This window comes from Bos indicus x Bos taurus, chromosome 9 (genome assembly GCF_003369695.1).
Source record: "Bos indicus x Bos taurus breed Angus x Brahman F1 hybrid chromosome 9, Bos_hybrid_MaternalHap_v2.0, whole genome shotgun sequence".
Classification (NCBI taxonomy): Eukaryota; Metazoa; Chordata; class Mammalia; order Artiodactyla; family Bovidae; genus Bos; species Bos indicus x Bos taurus.
The window spans coordinates 25,462,490-25,482,803 of NC_040084.1; the positions used below are offsets into that span (position 1 = coordinate 25,462,490).

The 20,314-nt window shown below is 41.9% G+C and overlaps 1 protein-coding gene across 6 annotated transcripts in view; it reads right to left on the bottom strand.

Moving 5' to 3' along the window:
• Positions 1-2,362: 2,362 nt before the first annotated feature.
• Positions 2,363-20,314, bottom strand: part of NCOA7 (nuclear receptor coactivator 7) — a 161,732-nt gene continuing 143,780 nt past the window's right edge. For 5 of the 6 annotated variants that reach the window (XM_027551062.1, XM_027551064.1, XM_027551065.1 and 2 more), the window contains 6 exons: positions 20,053-20,200; positions 12,496-12,621; positions 10,838-10,990; positions 5,352-5,447; positions 4,861-4,934; positions 2,363-4,508 (listed from right to left, as the gene is read on the bottom strand). In XM_027551062.1, the coding sequence (XP_027406863.1) occupies positions 4,373-4,508; positions 4,861-4,934; positions 5,352-5,447; positions 10,838-10,990; positions 12,496-12,621; positions 20,053-20,200 (733 nt within the window). In that variant the 3' untranslated portion in view covers positions 2,363-4,372. Of the gene's footprint in view, positions 4,509-4,860; positions 4,935-5,351; positions 5,448-10,837; positions 10,991-12,495; positions 12,622-13,927; positions 17,087-20,052; positions 20,201-20,314 lie in introns of those variants that run through there. The other variant, XM_027551066.1, reaches the window with a different exon arrangement.

The following is a 20,314-nucleotide window of genomic DNA, read 5'->3' on the forward strand; positions in this document are numbered from 1 at the left end:
TTGATGGGTAAATAGTACACTAAGATGATCTAATCATCCCTTTTCTTATGCTTTTTGATTGTCCTTCATTCTAACAGGTTGATTTTGAAAGCTTTCTCCACAGGCAGCAGGTTCTCTGGGTGTGCGTGCAGCCATTGGGCATCCCAGTCGGGCAGTTCAATAAGGAAGACCAGTCGTTGAGCAGAACTGTTTGAGGCATTTTGGGTGATTCATTGTTCCTTGAGGATTCTGAAGCTGGATGCACAACTTTGTGTAAGAAATAAATGTTTTTCCCTTCCTGTGGTTCATTGTGCATTGTGGATGGGTGCCTGGTGAGGGATATGTCATCCTATGGGACTGCCATGGGCACAAGAATACCCAGGATAGGAGCAAAACACATACAGATGGCCAAGGAGGAAATTTATTTAAGACAAGGTCTGGGCACTGGGAGAGGTTTTTTAAAATTATTTTTTCCTCAAAGATGAGCATCATTTATCCTATAGAGATCTAGGTTTTCAGTGTGAAAAGACTCTCAGGTAAGTGAACCTTCTGATTATTTTATTAGCAGACCACCTAAACAATGAAACACACTATTCCTTTAGGTGGTACCTAGTTTTGTGAAGGCAATGGCACCCCACTCCAGTACTCTTGCCTGGAAAATCCCATGGATGGAGGAGCCTGGTAGGCTGCAGTCCATGGGGTCGTGAAGAGTCGGACACGACTGAGCGACTTCACTTTCACTTTTCACTTTCATGCATTGGAGAAGGAAATGGCAACCCACTCCAGTGTTCTTGCCTGGAGAATCCCAGGGACGGGGGAACTTGGTGGGCTGCTGTCTATGGGGTCGCACAGAGTCGGACACGACTGAAGCGACTTAGCAGCAGCAGCAGCAGTTTTGTGAAGATCCATAATGGCCGGGACAGATCAAAGTACTTAGAACTAAAGGTTCCCTTCTGGTGATGGAGTAACAGGTTGAGTTCATTGCTGATAACATATGATCTGGTTTTGCCAAATCTTGATCCCGAGCTGTGCTGTTCAACATGGCAGCCACTAACCATATGTGGCTAGATTTAAATATTTTAAGATTAATTAAATGAAATTAATAAAAAATTTAAAAAATTCAGCTCCTCAGTCATCCAAGTCACATTTCAAGTGTTTAACAGTAGTGTGGTAGCTAGTGGCTACCATAAAGGACAATGGAAATTCAGGGAACAGTTCGATTGGAGTAGAATGTTCTGTTGAACAGCACTGATCTAGAAAATAAATAGGTCTCAAAAAATAGTCTATCAAAAAACATCATTTGGATGCTTGATTGGCCACACCAGGGAGATTCTATCTAGTTTTTATTCTGAACCACTAGATATCTGAAGGATTGATAGAAGGGTGGAGGCAGTATGATTTTAGATTTGGGTGTGAACTGTAAAGCCCAATTTTTTTCAGTAAAGATAACGTTCTGTTGACAGATCACTGTGGACACGGGTCATAGGCAAGTAGGTAGGAGGATGTTAAAAGGTTAGGGCTTACCCTGAATGAGGAGTGTGTGACCGGACTGGGCAGGAGGCAGTGCACAAAGGTACTTTTGATACTTGCACAAAGGCCGAGTATGGCTATTTAGTTTCTGGAACTTCCTTTGGTTTCTGACCGCCTTACCTTTCTTCATCTGATTATAATGCTAAAAATAGGTTAGGCATCTTAAGAAGGTGAACCTCAGCTTTCTTTTCTGGTTTAAGAGATTCTTAATGCCTTCCTCAAAAGGAAAGTATTTCTTTTATTAGTCCTGTTTCATATGCCTCTCAAACTTTAAAAGGATTTAAGGAAAGGGAAATCAAATGAAGGCTGATAATACCTCTCACAAGAGTTCAGGATTTCCCTGGTGGTTTGTCACATGAGGGTGTATCTAAGTCACTTTCAACAGTGGTGAGACATTTGGCTGCCCTCTCCCATCTACGTCTTTTGATGTAGCCTCATGAACTGAGGAACTGGGAAGGAAAGAACACTGTCTGAAGTCTTCATCTTCAGGGGCTAGGAGACAGGATGTTAAAGAAAATTGATCAGAGGGTCAGGTGTCTCTCATGGAAGTTAGGAAGTAGGTCAAGAGAGAGATATTAAAAAGAAAGTCACTATTCAAAGAACAACTAGTATTAAGAACAGAGAAACTAGCAACAGAGCCAGGAGTTGTCTCTAGTAAGTGTAACAGGAGCAGCTTTCATGAACTGAATAGGAGTGTAGGTACGGGGAACAAAGAGGGAATTTCCAAGGTAGCAATAAAAACATGAGCACTCAACCTTACTTATTTAGTCTTGGTTATTTCACCATCCTCTCACGCAAGTGAGCGCTTTAGCATGCAATAAATACTTGCTGAATGAATCCTCAGGAAAGAAAATCACATTGAATGCATGAATTCCTTTATTGAAAATATTGGGCTAGCACTGCATTACATACACTCAGTATCCATAAATGAAGGGCCACGCATGTCTGATTGGACAATACTGTTTTAAATAGAGAACACAGCATCTGAATATGCTCTCACAAGTATAATATCATGGACTAAACTAGGTAAGAGTGAACTATATGCAAAATGACCATTTTGTTAATAGCATATGGTTGCAAATGGCATAAATGGTAAACGTGATCATACTGAGACATTCCTGGAATCTCACACAGGCACATTATATAACAAGCAGATTAATAAGGTTCAACTGCTGATAAGTTGTTAATGACGAGTTTGCAATAGAACTTGGGTGAAAGTACACCCAGGCTACAGATTTAAGATTTTATAGCATTCAAAGAAACTTGTATGGGATGTGAGTGGAGTAAAATAATTGTTGATCTGACAGGAGGCCACATAGCAATTTGTTTGTTCTCTTTTATAAATAGTCTAAAGTAAGAGAATAAGCTAGAGGAAGTATTCCGCCAGCTTAAAGCCAACATTCTAAGCACTGTTTACATGTTTAAAATGCAGGTTTATCAACTACTACTTTCTATTAATTTTTCCTTTCAAAGATCACTGGAAATGTAATTGATGACAGACAACTTTCTCAGCTTTGGCTATTACTTGACATTTTTTTCCATTAGCAGTCTTTGGCTTTTGTAAAAGTTTGACAATCAATAATATTTGTTAAAATTTTAACAAGGTTTTATTATTAACTTTCATAAAAGAGTGTTTAATGATATGAAAGTGAGTTGATATTTAAAAACTGCTTTTTACTTTTTATTCCAATTGTGGTATAAATGCATTTCTTTGCATTTAATTTTTTTCAAATAAAAGAGTGTAGAAACCAAGACAATTGGGATAATGGACACTTTTCATTTGATATAAAATATACAGAAATTAAAACATTCAGTCTCATTTAAAACAGAGGCCTGTTAATGTAAAAACTTGGGGAAAATTATGCAAAAAATCCAATAAAAATACAATTTCTGTTACTAACACAAGAGATTTTATAAGAAGCAAAACATTTCTTTTCAACAGCAGGGTTCTAAATCCAGGATCATAAAAGTATACATTACTGTAAATGTCAATTTATGACTGTGAGAAATGGCTTATTCTTCTTTACACAATTATGTTCAGGGTAAATAACTAAAAATGTACCTTTTCAATGACAAAATGGAAAGATGGCCTACAACAGTCAAATCAATAAACATTGATTATGAGTTTTTAAAAATTCAGAATTGTGTTTGTGTATATATATATGTGTGTGTATATATATGGACATTAAGCAGCACATACATATACAGATCACCCTAAACAATCAGGGCAAAAAAAATTTAATATAAAACTATATAAATCAAATGGATTTGTTGCCAAAACAGCACAAAATGTATGCATTTCTTTACTTCAAGATTTGACACATTAAAAGAAAAAAATTGCCAACACATTTCAAATAATATACTAGAAATAATAAATAAAACAGTTTTAAAAAATCATATATTCCCTTTAAGTGCTGTGCACTTTCAATTTTTCTAAATGAGACTAAACTTTTCAATGGCAAACAATAGTATGCTGTACATTTTGGTAATGAAAATTATGTTGATAAATATACAAGGAATGTATATACTTCTACAGTATTTTCTTTTTCACAGTTACCAAAAATAAAAATTGCATTCAACTCACATCTATAAATATTCTGACTCCTCACTCTATGGGTTTGAAGAAAGTGAGAGTATAAAGTCTTTCAACGATCCGAACTTCAAATTCTTTCTTCATCGTCTGCCTTCCACATGTACCTTTCAGAATCTCTCTGCAATGTAATTGCGCTCTGAGATGATGGCAGAAAGAAAGCACTATGATGGGATGAGGCAGTCTGAGCTGGGGCTTCGTCTTCCAGCTAGCTTTAGCAGGGCTGACCGAACCCAGTCTTTTTAAATGTTCTATTTTAAGGCAGTCTAAATTTCACTCGAATGTCCATACCTCGAGGTCTTGAACTATGAAGTCTTCCTTTTTGGAAAGAATATCATTATTAAAAGTGCTGCAGGAGTTGCTTCGTCCATGGTATAAGTCGGCATCTAACCATAAGCCAAATCGTCCCCTAAAAAGGTTAAAAAAGCAAAATGGTGAAAACATCTCAATTTTATGTAGACGCTTTCCATCCTCCCTTGTCCCAACTTCTTTCTTTTATGCTATAGTCAAAACCCTAAACTGCTTATAAAACATTTCCTGTATTTCATTTATATGACCTGTCTTTCAGGTGGTCCCTCATTTGGACACATAAATAAGTCATTTTATCTTCGATTCTTAGTGTCATGTGTTAGACCACACTGTCCTAAATAATCGACTAACTACACATGGACTAACTACAATCAGCTGACACCAAAGTTTCAGTTACCTGGATTAAAACAGACCCACTCTGGTTAAATAGTAAATAACAACAAAAACCTTACCCTCCACCACCAAGTTCCAAAGAACTTATGTCTCCATTGATAAAGTATGAGTTTTCTCCACTCCACTTAAAGACCTTAGGTAGAAACACAAGACAGAGAGATCAGACATTTCAATCTGGAGAATTAGCAAAGAGGGAGGGGACCACCCACAGGCTGAGGAAGCTCCTGACTTCTAGCTAGACCTTTCCCACACCAGGATGAGCTCTCCGAAGGGGTTACAAGGCAGGAAAGATCTCTCGCACACATGTTGGTTCTGACCTGCAATTCCACCCTGGATCTCAGAAGTTCATGCAAAAGTTCCCAAGGCCCAGGAAGGGAACCAAGCGGGTTTCTGTGCTGTGGTCATGAAGTGCTGAGCAGGCTAGAGTGAGGCCAAGTGAGGTTATGGGATGGGACCATCTACCGCTCCAACCACAGCCCCCGACATCTAGCCCCAGCCACCCCCCTGACACCACGACACTAGGCCGTCAGTATTCCTTCCATATAGGTACCTTGAAATGGGGGCTAAATGTGTAGAGAAAAGTTTCGCCTGTGCCATAATAGTGATCACTGAACTTGAAAGGATGAGTCGCATATGCTCCAAAGATCTGTCAAAAGAAAACAGAAATGTTAGCAGCTTTTGAACACAAACCTCTCAAAGAAAGCCCTTCTGAAATATTTTAGCATAATCCTATTCTGAGGTCTCATTATATCTCTTTCAGCAAGATTATTATGAAGAGCATTACTAAGTCAGAGTTTCTAAGTAAAAAAGACCACCAATCAACAAATAAAATGTCCCTGGTTCTTATTAGTACCCAAGGGGCTCAGAGAACTTATCGGTCAAAGGTCAGCAATTGCTTCAATTTAAAAAGACTTCCAAAGTCCACTGTAGAGAAAAAAGTCTTCTAGTGAATACAGGTCACAGACTGGAACATTAAACAACTACAACATACATCTTGCTGACAGAAATGAGTGGTTGAGAGAGTGAGAGCCTGTCTCTGACGTGTTTTATAAGTAGAATCATGGTCAGATATTTCCCCAGAGAAAATAAATTTTCCTCTCCCTTAATTCATAAAAATGAGTTTTCAATATGCTTAACAGAACTGCATCCTTGACGTGACTGATCCAATACTCAGTTCAAAATGATTTTAAAGAAAAAAGTAACAATTCCATAATACTATGGGCTTTCAAGGTGGTTTAGATGTATCCGAATCAATGATTTTGTCTATTTTTCCTTGTTGGGGTTGGAAGGAGCAGTGTTTTCAGAATGACCATCCCACTGCTTCAGCCTCTTATCCTCCTCAGGTCCCAACCAGTACTTGGAGGGGTGAAGACTGGTAAAAACGAGCATACATATTCTGGAACAGTCCCTAGGTGATTCTGATATATCTTCTCCAAATTCCACTTGAGAAACAAAGCTTCAAATGGAGTCTATCTGGAAAATGTCTTATAATTTTTCAAAATAATTTAAATCTGATTATTATCATCATGGAATCTCTGCTTCAGTTCCTAGCTCCTTGAAATACTAAAAATTAGGCAGAGTAGAAGTCTCAAAACTTTCTAACCCCTGTTCCTCATACCAAAATCTCTCCATAGAGCTGCTAAGAACAAAGAAAAATCAGTAACAAATTTTCTTAGCAATCATAGAAATTTGTTTAAGCACTGGAGATAGGATGATACTAAGAAATGACTGTTAATTTTTTGGATATACAGCATTATGGTTATGTAAGAAAACATTCATTTTATTTTTTATATTAGTTTATTTAGAAATAAGTTATATAATATGTACATAATTGTATTGTTGGGTCTACAGCATCTAAAAATTTAATATATTTGATAATAATAGAACAAAGGAATCCAGGGAGGGGGAGGAAGATAGCCAGAAGTGGTAAAAGGAAGGTTAATATGACAAAACCTATAAACGCATAATTGCTCTCCTTCTCTCAGCTTTCTTAGTAGATAAAAATTACACAACTATATAAATAACACTTTATTGTTGACTTTGTAATATATATATCAATGTTATACCCAAAATTACTATAGAAAGTGGAAAGATGTAATAGAACAATATAGGAGTAACATTTCTATACCTCACTGGAATAAGTTAGTATAAATCAGACTCTGTTACCTGATGATTGCTCTATTATTTTCCACAGTGCCTTGTGGTATAAATTACTCCATGGTAATTCTCACTCAATTATATTTAGGCCCCTTTGCCACAGTAGTTTCCTTGGCCAGTCTATGTAATTTATCCTGACTCCAGGAAGGCTCTCCTCAGCTGTCTCTCGCCCTGGTTCTCTCTAGAAGGTCTATAGCTTAGTCTGCTTCCTTCATGGAGCTGCTGCTGCTGCTGCTAAGTCACTTCAGTCGTGTCTGACTCTGAGCGACCCCATAGATGGCAGCCCACCAGTCTCCCCCATCCCCGGGATTCTCCAGGCAAGAATACTGGAGTTGGCTGCCATTTCCTTCTCGAATGCATGAAAGTGAAAAGTCAAAGTGAAGTTGCTCAGTCATGTCCGACTCTGCACGACCTCACGGACTGCAGCCTACCAGGCTCCTCCGTCCATGGGATTTTCCAGGCAAGAGCACTGGAGTGGGGTGCCATTGCCTTCTCCTAGCCTCCTCTTAATTGTTTACCACCAAATTTTTATTGTTTTCTAGACTTCCCTTTAGCTTAAACTCCCCCCACGTTTTTCTAAATAATGTCAGGTCTTTTGGGGAAAGCTTCTGAACTGTATGTTTTGTTTTTTTTCTTTTTCAACTCTACAATATTGTATTGGTTTTGCCATATATCAACATGAATCCACCACAGGTATACTTGTGTTCCCCATCCTGAACTCTCCTCTCTCCTCCCTCCCCGTACCATCCCTCTGGGTCGTCCCAGTGCATCAGCCCCAAGCATCCAGTATCCTGCATCGAACCTGGACTGGCCACTCGTTTCATATATGATATTATACATGTTTCAATGCCATTCTCCCAAATCATCCCACCCTCTCCCTCTCCCACAGAGTCCAAAAGACTGTTCTATACATCAGTGTCTCTTTTGCTGTCTCGTATACAGGGTTATATGAACTGTTATGTTTTATGGTCTGCCCATTCACCTGGAGCTGGGAGCTAGGGACTCGGCTTTGGAGCTGGGAGGTGGATAGTGGTTCGCTTTTCTTAAAGGCACAATCCTGTTTTATGAGCAGAGTGCTGGGCAGGGGCAGTAGTGACTGGTCTTGGCTCCCTTCTCTTACGTGTAACTTCTGCTCTGTGCTGAAGAAAGGGCAGTAGAGACCCCTGTATTCTCAGCCTGCGGCGCTGAAAGTAGACCAACCGTCCTCCGAGAAGGGGCCGGTAAGGGGAAGAGCGCCCCCTACCTCTAGGCCGCCCTTGCCTGCAATTCAGCCTCTGAAGCTGAATGGTGGGTTCAGTTCAGTTCAGTTGCTCAGTCGTGTCCAACTCTTTGCGACCCCATGAATCGCAGCACGCCAGGCCTCCCTGTCCATCACCAACTCCCGGACTTCACTCAGACTCACGTCCATCGAGTCAGTGATGCCATCCAGCCATCTCATTCACTGTCGTCCCCTTCTCCTCCTGGCCCCAATCCCTCCCAGCATCAGAGTCTTTTCCAATGAGTCAACTCTTTGCATGAGGTGGCCAAAGTACTGGAGTTTCAGCTTTAGCATCATTCTTTCCAAAGAAATCCCAGGGCTGATCTCCTTCAGAACGGACTAGTTGGATCTCCTTGCAGTCCAAGGGACTCTCAAGAGTCTTCTCCAACACCACAGTTCAAAAGCATCAATTCTTCGGCGCTCAGCCTTCTTCACAGTCCAACTCTCACATCCATACATGACCAGAGGAAAAAGCATAGCCTTGACTAGATGGACCTTTCTTGGCAAAGTAATGTCTCTGCTTTTGAATATGCTATCTAGGTTGGTCATAACTTTCCTTCCAAGGAGTAAGTGTCTTTTAATTTCATGGCTGGTGGGTAGGGGATAAGAAATTCTGAGGACCTGCCTGGGAGCTTGGGTTGATGGATCCTCATCTTCTTGTCCAAGCATGCCCAGAACGAAGCCTGTGTCTGAACAGTGACTGGGGTCGGGGGGAAGGGGGGTCGGCAACAAGTGCCACAGAATCTCACTGTTATTGCCGAGATTTACCAGATATTCTTTAACTGAATTTTCACTTGCCGTATGCCCTTAGGACAATATCCAGAGACTAAGTGATTATTGTTTTTATAATTCCCATCAGTAATGGCTGTTTCACTGGGGATTGGTTCTGTAGAACTCCTCATGCCTGCCAGTCTGCATATATAATGCTTTTATATTAGAATTGTATATGGTTCATTTCCAGATAAATGTACAGATGTTGTGCTATCATGTTCCCAAACACAGTGGAGCTGCACCCTTGCCTTGGGGGTAGATGGAATGGGGAAAGCAGAGTTAGTGTCCAGCTGCCTTCAAATAACACAAATGCCTTCAGTAAGATAACACCTCAGAGACAAATAGTGTAATCTTCAGGAATAGGCAGGCCTCCTTTACATACCTTCTGATAGGAAGCTGAGTAAAACCATGCATCACCAAAACCTGCTCTGTGAGGCCAACAGATTTCCTAACAAGTTTGCTATCTATTAGTAACTTAACAGGAGAACTAATCTATACGTACAGTGCAGGTTTGTGTATGGTCTAACACTATCTAGCCCCATCTCATCTAAAACGTAGCACCTAACTTTGAAAACATTTCACTAAATCTCCAAGTAAATTCCATTTTAAATCTTTGTTGTTGTTATTTAATTTTTTTTTACCTTGCCTCTCTCTACTATTCAGCTTGGACTATGATTAAATAAAGTGTTCTCAATCTGTAAATAACAGTAGTAACAGTGATAATAGCTAAACCATTCCCCACAACTCTTAATCTATAATTATACTGTAACCTACTCACAGGAAAGATCACAGTCGAGACAGACAGTGCCTTTAGCACCACCATCACTCATTTTTCCCAAGACAGATTATGGCAGCAAAAATCTATTTCCCCTAAACTGATCCTAATTATATGGCTTCTCAGCAAGCTCCTCAATGTTTAATAGTGCCCCACACCTAACAGACACTCATGCATTTTCTGAATGGATGCATAAATAAATGGTTGTCAAGTAAACTCAGCTTCCAAATGCCAGAAATAGAGAATAATGATACCTACATCTTAAAAGAGCAAAGAAATTTCTTCTTGCTATAATACAGACCAAATTGAAATGGTCTTGAAAGATGAAAAAGCAGACTTGAAAGATTTCTTCCTTTTGTAATGCAGAAGTCAGTCTAGATGGTATAGAAAAGAAACCTGGACAGATTCCACCCAAACTCCCAGCTGACTGAGCCAAGAATTATTAGTGTAGGGTAGATGGGAGTAATATCTATTAACAGATTTCATCAGGGCCTCCAAGACCAAGAGGGATGAAACAGAGATGAAAGTGAGAGAGATGAAAGTGTAATAAGCAATGGCCCAGGGCATTTTCTCCTGTTTCGTAACAACTGGGCCCGTAAGGCACAACACATCATGTGCCTAAGCGGCTCTCCATCTCAGGAGCTACGCATACAAGGTTGGTGGGCACGACCTCAGCCACCTGAAAAGAGTTCTGGGATGGCACTGAAACTTCTTTCCACAGCTATCTCCAAATCTGGACTTGAATTCTTCCACCGTCTCCAGTTTTAGCTTGCAGGATATCCCTGTAGCTTCCTACTCTATGATGAGAACAGGGAAAAATGATGTGACTGTACTTGGAGACATGCTCCATTTTCTTTTTTAGAGATGCACTCTGAAGTAAATATGGGTAAAACAACATAATAATTGGGGATTTACTTCAATTCTTCAGGAAAGAAAAGAACCAAGTGTCTGTGGCAAAATCCTGCTAACTGCGCGGTCTGGCTGATCGAGTTCATTGTGTCCGTCTCTCTCCTGTCGCATAGGTTTGAGAAACTTCATTGAAAAAATGTTTCTCTATAAGAGGAACAAGCCTCACCTGATTATCCATATCTTTGATGACCAATAGTACAGGACTGTCTAGTGCTGCTGACTTCCGGTAGAGAGTTTTCAAGCTGGTCCCATGCTCTAGCGTGCTGTACGCGAGTCTCCATGGATAGCCCTGCACCCTTGCTGGAAGGCGTCGGGCCAGCTGTGAATCCAAGGATGGAGATGTAAATATTACAGGCTGCCTGAAAATCATCACGCATGAACTTGTAGCACCAAACAGATGCCTGTGGCTCAAACTCAAAAATCACATGACTTTCCACATTGTTCCCATTTACTCGAGCAAATATTGCCACTGTAAACTGAGAAGGCAAAACCATCATTGCCTGACACTGTTTACCTTGGCAGGGATGCTCCCCAGAGCATGTATTCCCTCTCAGGGATGATACTGAAGGGTTACTGTGCCACTGTACATTTGAAGATAGAGCACCAAGCTTGATTAAGAGGTATGAATTAGACTCGTGCTGTCTTCTGTACACTTCAACCTTTCTTTCACTGAGTATTTTACCAGCTGATCTTTCTAAACTTGCCAAGGCTCAGAGCTGTTACTGACAACTGAAGAGTCTCACCAAACTGAGCACAAGAAAGCATGGGTATTTTATGCCAGTAATCAGACAGTTTGTCCTCCTTGCACTTGTATTTTTCACTAACTTTAATATTTACCTTGATTTTGGCTGTCATGGGGCTTCCCAAGCGGTGCTAGTGGTAAAGAACACACTTGGCAATGCAGAAGACATAAGAGATGCAGGTTTGATCCCTGGGTTGGGAAGATCCCCTAGAGGAGGGCATGGCAACCCACTCCAGTATTCTCGCCTAGAGAATACCATGAACAGAGAAGCCTGGAGGGTCACAGTCCATAGGGTTGCACACGACTGAAGTGACTTAGCACAGTAGCTGTCATAAATATCAATAATGCATATCTTTTAAAAAATACAAACAATGGAGGCTATGTAAATTGTTGAAGTCCTCAGAATGCTTGGCATAGTTCTAGAATCAGCATGAACTCTGTCTCTGTAACTGCTTGGTCAAGTCACTCAGCTTTACGGGCCATCACAGACGCTTTTATAAATTGAGGGACTTGAACTTGGTGATTCTTTAAGGTCTCTGAATTTCAGTTTCTAAGAAGATTGATGGGGGAAGTACAAGAGGTCCCTTCCTAAAGTTCAACCTCAAACATATAGAATTTCATGAAAATGGAATTAAGAGATGCTCAGGAAATAGAAACTAAACCAAACAAACAAAACTAAGAGAAAGGGAAGTTTTTCCTAGTAGTAATAGATGGTTTTCATAAAGCAAGTTAAGTCTACTTGCTATGTGACGTTTACTGAGCCTGATCAATTAAAACCATTGGAACTCTGAGATAAATGATCCTTTTAAAATATGTTAGGACTAAAATAGGACACTTTAAACATTATTCTGAAGACAAGAAATGGTTTTTTGCTCAGATCTCGGGAAATGGATGTAAGGTGTCTGGCCAAGTCCTCCTTCTCCCAAGAGGGTGGCAGGGACACTGTCTTTCTGAAACAGGGGGCCTTGGTCAGGCTGCTGGGGTTTTCCTTTAAAACTGGACTCACTCTCCACCCCAAGTGAGAAGAGCAAATGGTTTCAAGGTCTGGAAGGCCCCTACCATCATCCCCAGGGAGAACCCACCTGCTCGATGTGCATGTTCTCCAGAAGTGCGCTGTGGGGCTGCAGGGTCGGCAGGGCGGCCTCGTCCTCATCTTCGTAGTAGCTGCACGTGCTCTTCCTGCGTTTTGCCTCCTCGACCGTGATGATCTGAAACAGAGAAGCCAGGTAAACCAAGAAAAATGATATTCTGGCTTTTCCTTCACCTGCTATTAACAAAAAGGACCTCAGGTACATGATTGCCTGTAACCGGTAGGTTTAGCAGCAGGACATACATTGAGCCAAGACTCCTGGGGGGAACGGCTAATTATAATCTTGATTTCAGAGAAAATGCAGAATTTAACGCAGTGTGGCTGCAACACTTAATATGAACAAATTAAGTCACAAGTTTTCCAGTTTCGTTACTCTCGGCCATCAGGTAAGAATTATGTATACTTTCACAAGTGATTCATACCCTTGAAATGCCCTGAATGATTCTCCAGTAGCCTGCATCTAAATTTGAATTATTAAGGGAGTAATTAGAGATCATACTACGAGTAAGTCTTCTATAAATAGGGAAATTGGGAAGATTAAGGATAGCTTTTTAATCAAGACTCCTAACATTTCCTCTCAAGGCCAGGCACATAGCAACCAACAAGCAATCATAGCAACAGTGAATGATAAACATCTATGGAAAATAACAAAACAAAGAGGCATCAAGCTTTAGTCTAGATTATGTTACAATTCTTTATGGACAGTTCAGAAGCCATCAAAGCAGTATTTCCTTCAAAGCTGAGAACAGAAGCACGATGTTGGCACACACCGTTTATTTCATCGTAAATACACTTGTTAAGTACCAGGTTCGAATCTTTTTGCTTCTCTGAAAATCTGGATAAGTCACCAAATTATTTTGAAATTGAAGGGTATAGAGAGAAGGTAACTAATATACTAAAATACCTGAGTACAATGGAATGATTTTTGCATTATAGAGAAAAAGCACTTACGTTACCTTAGTGAAAAGTTGCCAGATAGTGACTACTCAGTTTCCAGAATGCTGTCACCTGAGCCTGATTTATTGGCCCTTAAATTTTATCATTTTCTAAGGGGCATTTACTTAAAGAACACACTGTCAAAGAATCACAAATTCAGCATTTTAAATGTGTAGGTAAAGTTTAAAAATAAAATTTAAAAATAAATAAATAAATAAATGTGTTAGGTAAAGCACATGTTTGGGGGGACCTCTGCATTTAGCACAAGTACAAAATGGGGCTGCAGAATGAAAAAATAAAGTGTGGAATTTTGACTCCAAAGGGAAAGGGCAAACCACACTGGTGTCTCTCTCCAAAGTGAATAAAAGATCTGCTCTGGCTGAGAGAGCAGCCTGATCCTTTCTAATTAGAAAGCGTTTCAAACCATATGAGTGGCAGAGCGCAGAGGGTCCTCGGCCACCTGATAAGCTATCAGGACGCCAACATACCTTCACAAAAGGCTCTTGGTCCGGTCTGGCACAATAGAAAATCTGAATGTCTGGAGGCAGTCTTCGGACTCGCATCGTGAAGGGGTGGGAACCGCCTGTTTGCTCTCTGAGGAGGAACAGGTTTTTTGCCTGTCTGCCTCCACAGCACTGTTACAGCCACGGGGAGCTACGACTCCTTATGCAGTATCTAGTTTCCTGCATGACTGAGTTTCTGTTTCCCTTAGCAGAGCGTTCAATATTTCTACAGGAACACACCCAAATTAGGATTTCGAGCAAACACACACTTCCTGTTAGGCATAGCTGTGAGGCTGTAAAATGACACTTTCACCTTTGAAACGGTGGTGGTTTCCTAAGAGCACAACAAAACCTCATTGTTGTGCGTTTTTTTTCCCCCCTTCTTCATCTTGTACTTTTCTTCCCAACTGTCCTCTGGCTGCCTGAGCTAGCTTTTTCTAGCCCTGCCTTCTCAGATTTTTTTTTTTTTTTTCCTGCACCTCTCTGAAGGGAAATCTCCATTTTAAAACTTTGAGTGCGCTCGCTGACATCAGTTTGAATCTCAAAGGAAAGATGAAAAGGAGGCTTTACTGGAGGTAGGTTCATTACACTGAGAACAATGGCGTTTCACTTCAAGACCCTGTCATGTTTGTTGGGTATGAGAGACGTCAAAAAAGGAAGAACATCTGATTTATATGAAGCTGAGAAAAATGTTACTTTAGATTCAGTTTTTCAAAAGAGTTGGCAAAGTAATATTTACCTTTTAACCTTTCAAAATATTAATCTTAATGACAAATAAGCATGATGAGTCTTCCTCTACTGCCCAGATGAGATTTCTAGGGCTTGGAGAGAAATGCAGATCACTATTGGATCAATTTTCAAGGATCTTTCTGTGAGTTTTCCAGGTCAAAAATGGCTTTTTGGTACCCCTGGGGGATTGAGTGCCACTGCATAGATCATCCCAGGGGGCATGAGGCTGTGGAGGATATTTGGTGACCAGTCTCAGGTTGGCCAGAACGTATTCTCAGTGCAAGAGTCTGGACATAATCTAGGGCAGAAGCACTTGGACTCTGCGCCAGTGAGCTGTCATGCCCTTCAGTGCCTGGTGCTTCGTGACAGCTAACATTTGCTGAGTGCTTTCTATATGACCCCAAGTGCCAGCTGCTTTGCGAGGCGTGACACAAGCAATTACAATATATCATTTGTCCGCTTTTCAAATTAGCAGAAGTTTTGAGAAAGGAATAACAGTTAATAAGGCTTTCTGTTAGCAGAAGCACAGTGAGAAGGGTATTCCTCACATGTCTGGCAAACTGTCATTGTATACAAAATTAGGAGACTTAAAAAAGTAATGCCCTTATGCTAAGTAATTTCACTTTCAGGAAATTAGGAAAAGAGTCAGAGTTATACATCATCTCATCCTTGTGAAAAACTTGAATGAACACGATTTCTACAAGTGGTGGAATTGTGAAATTTTGATTGAGGTTTAAAACATGTAACCATTAAAACGAGGCTTCAAAATCCTTAAATATGATACAATTCTCACAAGATGTCAGGTAAGAAAAGCCAGATACCAAACTATACATAAAAATGATCTCATTTTGCAAAAATAAAAAGACTCACTCTCCCTACCCTTAACCCCTAGAAAACACTCTATGATAGAAAGAGTTTAAAAAATGTACAAAAGTGTTGTGTAGTTAGATATTATTTTAAATATGTTCTGCATTGTACTTTTTTATAGCTTTCAAATTTAATATAATAAGCAGGTATTTTATAAAATTAGGAAATAATGCTTATTTAAAGAGCTTGTTATGGAGGGTGGACTAGTGGTTGGGGTGGCTGGAGGTGCCCTTGAAAGGGTGCAGACAGCTGACTAGGGCGGTGGGCCCCACCCCCCATAAGATCAGAATCAACAAATTCTAACTAGAGATGACTGAGGATGAAAGAGAAGAATCTGGGATGATAATTAGGTTTCTGACTTGGGGCACCACTAATTAAGACGGGAAGGCATGAGGACAAGCACATTTGGGGGAAGATGACGGGACTTTATGGACATGCTGAGGATCAGACACCTGTTAGGGGAGTGAAGGTTCCTCTTCCCCACCCACAGAGGAGAAACAATGGGATGCCAGGGGCCCGGCTTTAAGGTAATGCTAGTAAGCCAAGTCTGCTCCTGCACGGGAAGGAGCCTAGACAGCATTCTTCTCCTCATCTTAGTTTTGGGCTTTCTTGTCCACGTGGCAAGAAACCGGGATAACAGTCCAGTCACCTCTGTCTCCAGGTATCTCTTCTTTCCATGTGCCCCAAGTGTTAACAAGAGCACTAGGGTCTTGGAAGAGCCCACCCCGTTTCTTCCTCCTCCTCTGTCCCTTCTTCTTTTCTTCCTTTTCCACCACAGGTCTAGAGGCACACCTTCTAGAGGGATGTGCTCTCTCTTTTATCCTGCTCAGTGGCTCAGTCTGAGAGGCTCACTCAAGCCCACTCGACTCTAGCGCGCGAAGCAGACTTTTCTCTCTCCACATGCCTCCTTAGTGCCTTTTCCTCTGTGTGCTGGTGGGCATGGCCACTTCTCCCACTGGAGTTGTCAGGAGCTGAGATTCAAGGTTGGGATTAGTGGAAAGAGAATAGGCCTAAACAAGGGCTGCTTCAGTTCAAGCTATCCAGACCTAGTCAGGAAAGGATTGAATTCCCAAAGCAATTGAAACCCTCTCTCTAGGCCTCCACACTGGGGCAAGAGACCATAGCCTCTACAAGAAAATACACCTTTCCTAGCTCTGCTTCCTCTGTGCACATATCTCATGGGGGCCTCTTGGGCACAGATGGTTAGGTGAGGAGGACAGGAATTGATATTCCCTGATACATTAGCCAGAATGCCAGTGTCACACCATCTCTGCCTCATGGAGACCCAGGGGTGCCTGTGGGGCATCTATGTGCTTAAGAGCGGCAGCTTGCAAAGAAGGAAGCACGTGAAGCAGACATGTGGGAATCCGCAGCATAAATCTCAAAAGCTGATGAGCTAATCCAAGGAAGATGTAATAGATGAGAAGAAAAAAGAGTCAGAGATAAACCTTTGGGGAACACCATGAGAAAAGGAACAAGCAAAGTATATTTGGGAGACTTCCCTGGTGGCCTAGTGGTTAAGAATCTGCCTTCCAATGCAGGAGACATGGGTTTGATCCCTGGTTGGAGAGCTAGGATCCCACTTACCCCAGGGCAACTAAGCCCATGAGCCACAACTACTGAGCTCTAAACTACTGAGCTCGTGTGCCACAGCTAAGACCTGATGCAGCTAAATATAAATAAATATTTTTTAAAAAGTGTACTCAGAAAGACTGGCAAGAGATAGAAATAAAACAAAACAGAAATGATAAGAAAAGCCAAGGAAAGGAGAGTCTAATAGGCTTGTGCTGTGCTGTGCTAAAGTTGCTTCAGTCGTGTCTGACTCTTTGTGACCACATGAATTGTAGCCTGCCAGGCTCCTCTATCCCTGGGATTCTCCAGGCAAGAATACTGGGGTGGGTTGCCATGCCCTCCTCCAGGGCATCTTCCCCACCAAGGAATCGAACTTGAGTCTCTTACATCTCCTGCACTGGCAGGCGGGTTCTTTACCACTAGGTGCCACCTGGGAAGCCCTATTTTTAATCAATGGTTGCAAACAAGAATGAACAATGTGAAGGCAAACATGCACACAAGCCAAGTGTGGGGCCACAGACCACAGAGCTAGGAACAGTGGGCTGAGGGAGCACAGGAGGAGCAGTCGACTGAAAGCCTCACAGCACTGACCGATGAGCTGGGCCTTTGAAGGAAGACAGGAGCCTGCCGCAGCAAGCTGTGTGTGTGTGCACGTGGGGGCTGGGAGTGAGTAAATGAGAAAGGGCCGAGTGAGGCACACACATGGAAGGACCAGGCACGTCAGAGGAGTTAGACCCAAGGGGCCGGCCTGGTCACCCTTCATCGTCCCCGTCTCACAGAGCTCCAGTCTTGGAAGATCTGACAGCTGCTTGATGAGAGTGTTGCTGGAGAAACCTCACCGCCCGCCACCCCCCACCGCAGCCTGATGCCAGACCCCACCGGGGCCTTCAGTAGCAGGCAGCCATCCTCCTGCAGCTCGTCAGCACACATTATTCCTAGTTTCTACAGCTCCTACTCAGACTTTCTCCGTATTCCTCCAAGTCCTCCCTTCTTCACTTCTAGGAGATGCCCCCTTCTGCGGTTACCAAGAAATCATCAAATGAGCAATACCACAACTTATATAATACCTCCACTGAATCTGCATTCTATTCACACACATCCTATTCTTTTCTGCTGCCTGAACACCTAAGGCCAATCCTATCCCCACCCCTACATTCCCTGCCAGTTCTCAGGGATCTAGTCCCTGGCTTACGCCCTCTCTTATTTTATCTCCTGAACCCTCTACTCCACTGTTCCTGCTGACCTCTTCCGAAAGGTTAAAGTCTCTCTCACGAGAAGGAAAACCTCCCACCCTCACATTCTCTCCGAGCTTGCCATCTCATTTTTATTCTCCAAAACCAAATTTGAGCCCACATCCACTAGCTCCATTCACTCACCCCGGATACATTCACTGAATGTTAGAAGCTACATTTTGAAGCTGCCACTTTAATGAATCTGCTTTTTTGCTGAAGTCACCGACTACCTCCTTGGTTTTAGATCCAAAACACAAACCTTAGTTCTTTCCTGTTGACTGATCCCTGGGATCAGAACACAGAGCATTTTTTACTAAACTTAATCTTCTTGCTATGCTCCTTATCACAATGAAGGGCTGATACCTCGATCCTTCCAGTTTCCATTCTAAAAACTTAAAAATCTAAAGAAATCAATCTCGACATCTTTCTTACTTTCCACATGTAATTAATTGCTCACAAAATCCTCTTTCTCCTCCTATCTTTCAAAAGCACTCAGTTTCCTCTGTCGTCACTGTCATTCTTTCAGCAACTGCTCGCTCTCAACAGTGACTACTGCAAGAGCTTCCAAGCGTGTCTTCAAGTGTTGTCCAATTCCAATCAACTGAACATCTGCCGGCAAGAGCAGGCTCTCCAAAATGCGTGTCTGTATTTACTTCTCCAGGCTCAAAACAGCTCAGTGCCTTTCTACTGCCCTTAGGAAAATAACCAAACTCTTAACAAGCAGTTCATAGGTCCTCTGTGATCTGCCATTTCATTATCTCCAGCTTCATTTCTTGCCACTTCCTCAGCTTTGCACTCTGTGAACGAGCCACACTGAACTCTCTATTAGTTCATCAAAAGCCCCACACTCTCTATTTCTCCCCTGGGTCATTCCTCTGCACAGCAGACTTTTCTCTCTGGCCAGAACATGTTCTGTGTCCCACTTCCACCCCAACTGCCTGTCCCCCCACTTCTGATCTCAGCTCAGATTACTTCTCCTGGGTCGCTTCCTTTGATCCCCTAGCTCCATTCAGGTGCCTGGGTACATGCTTCCATAGCCTGTGGCACCTCGCCTATAATGGCAATTACCTCACTATATTGTAATGATTTTTTACCAACTGAGCTATCAGGGCTTCCCTCATAGCTCAGTTGGTAAAGAATCCGCCTGCAATGCAGGAGACCCTGGTTTGATTCCTGGGTCGAGAAGATCCGCTGGAGGAGGGATAGGCTACCCACTTCAGTATTCTGGCCCAGAGAATTCCATGGACTATACAGTCCATGGGGTTGCAAAGAGTCGGACACGACTAAGCAACTTTCACTTCACTTCACTATTGTAATGATTATCCATACTCCTTGATGGTAAATTCTACTTAGCCCATCCATTGTGCTCCTAACATGAGAAGGGCTTGCTAAGTGCTCAAAAAATAAATTATGAATGGTTTTTCAGGCCAAATTAAGAAGATTGACTTTCATCATGTACGTAATGGGGACCCTGCATCAGTTTCAAAAAAAGGAAGTGAAATGACTGGCTGGTAGGGGTGGTGATAGTGTCTTTCTGATACACAAAACTAGTTTCAAACAGAGGAATAAGGTCTTTCCTCATAGGATTTCAAAGGTGCACAGGAAATCTTAACTTCTTGCCAGCCAAAAAGTGCTTGGATTTTGGACACAAGAACATTTTGTTCGTGCCTTGTACTTTAAGGACGACAGTCTAACCCTCTTGAGTCTCACCTCCCAGCTCTTGGTGGTTGGCTCACTGAAGAAGTTGTCAATCATATTCAGTTCTTCTTTCTCCACCACCACAAAGCCTTGCTCTTTGGCATCTTTCCCATAGACGTCAGGAGACCATTGGACAAAGAACGTATACAAGTGATCCACCCTGAAAAACACGTTTGCCATAGGGGTTAACACCAAATCTACTTTCCTGGCAGGCACTAGTAGGAACTTGGGCACGTACAACTATCTTTTTCCTGCTTAGCAAGTCCGTGTTGCT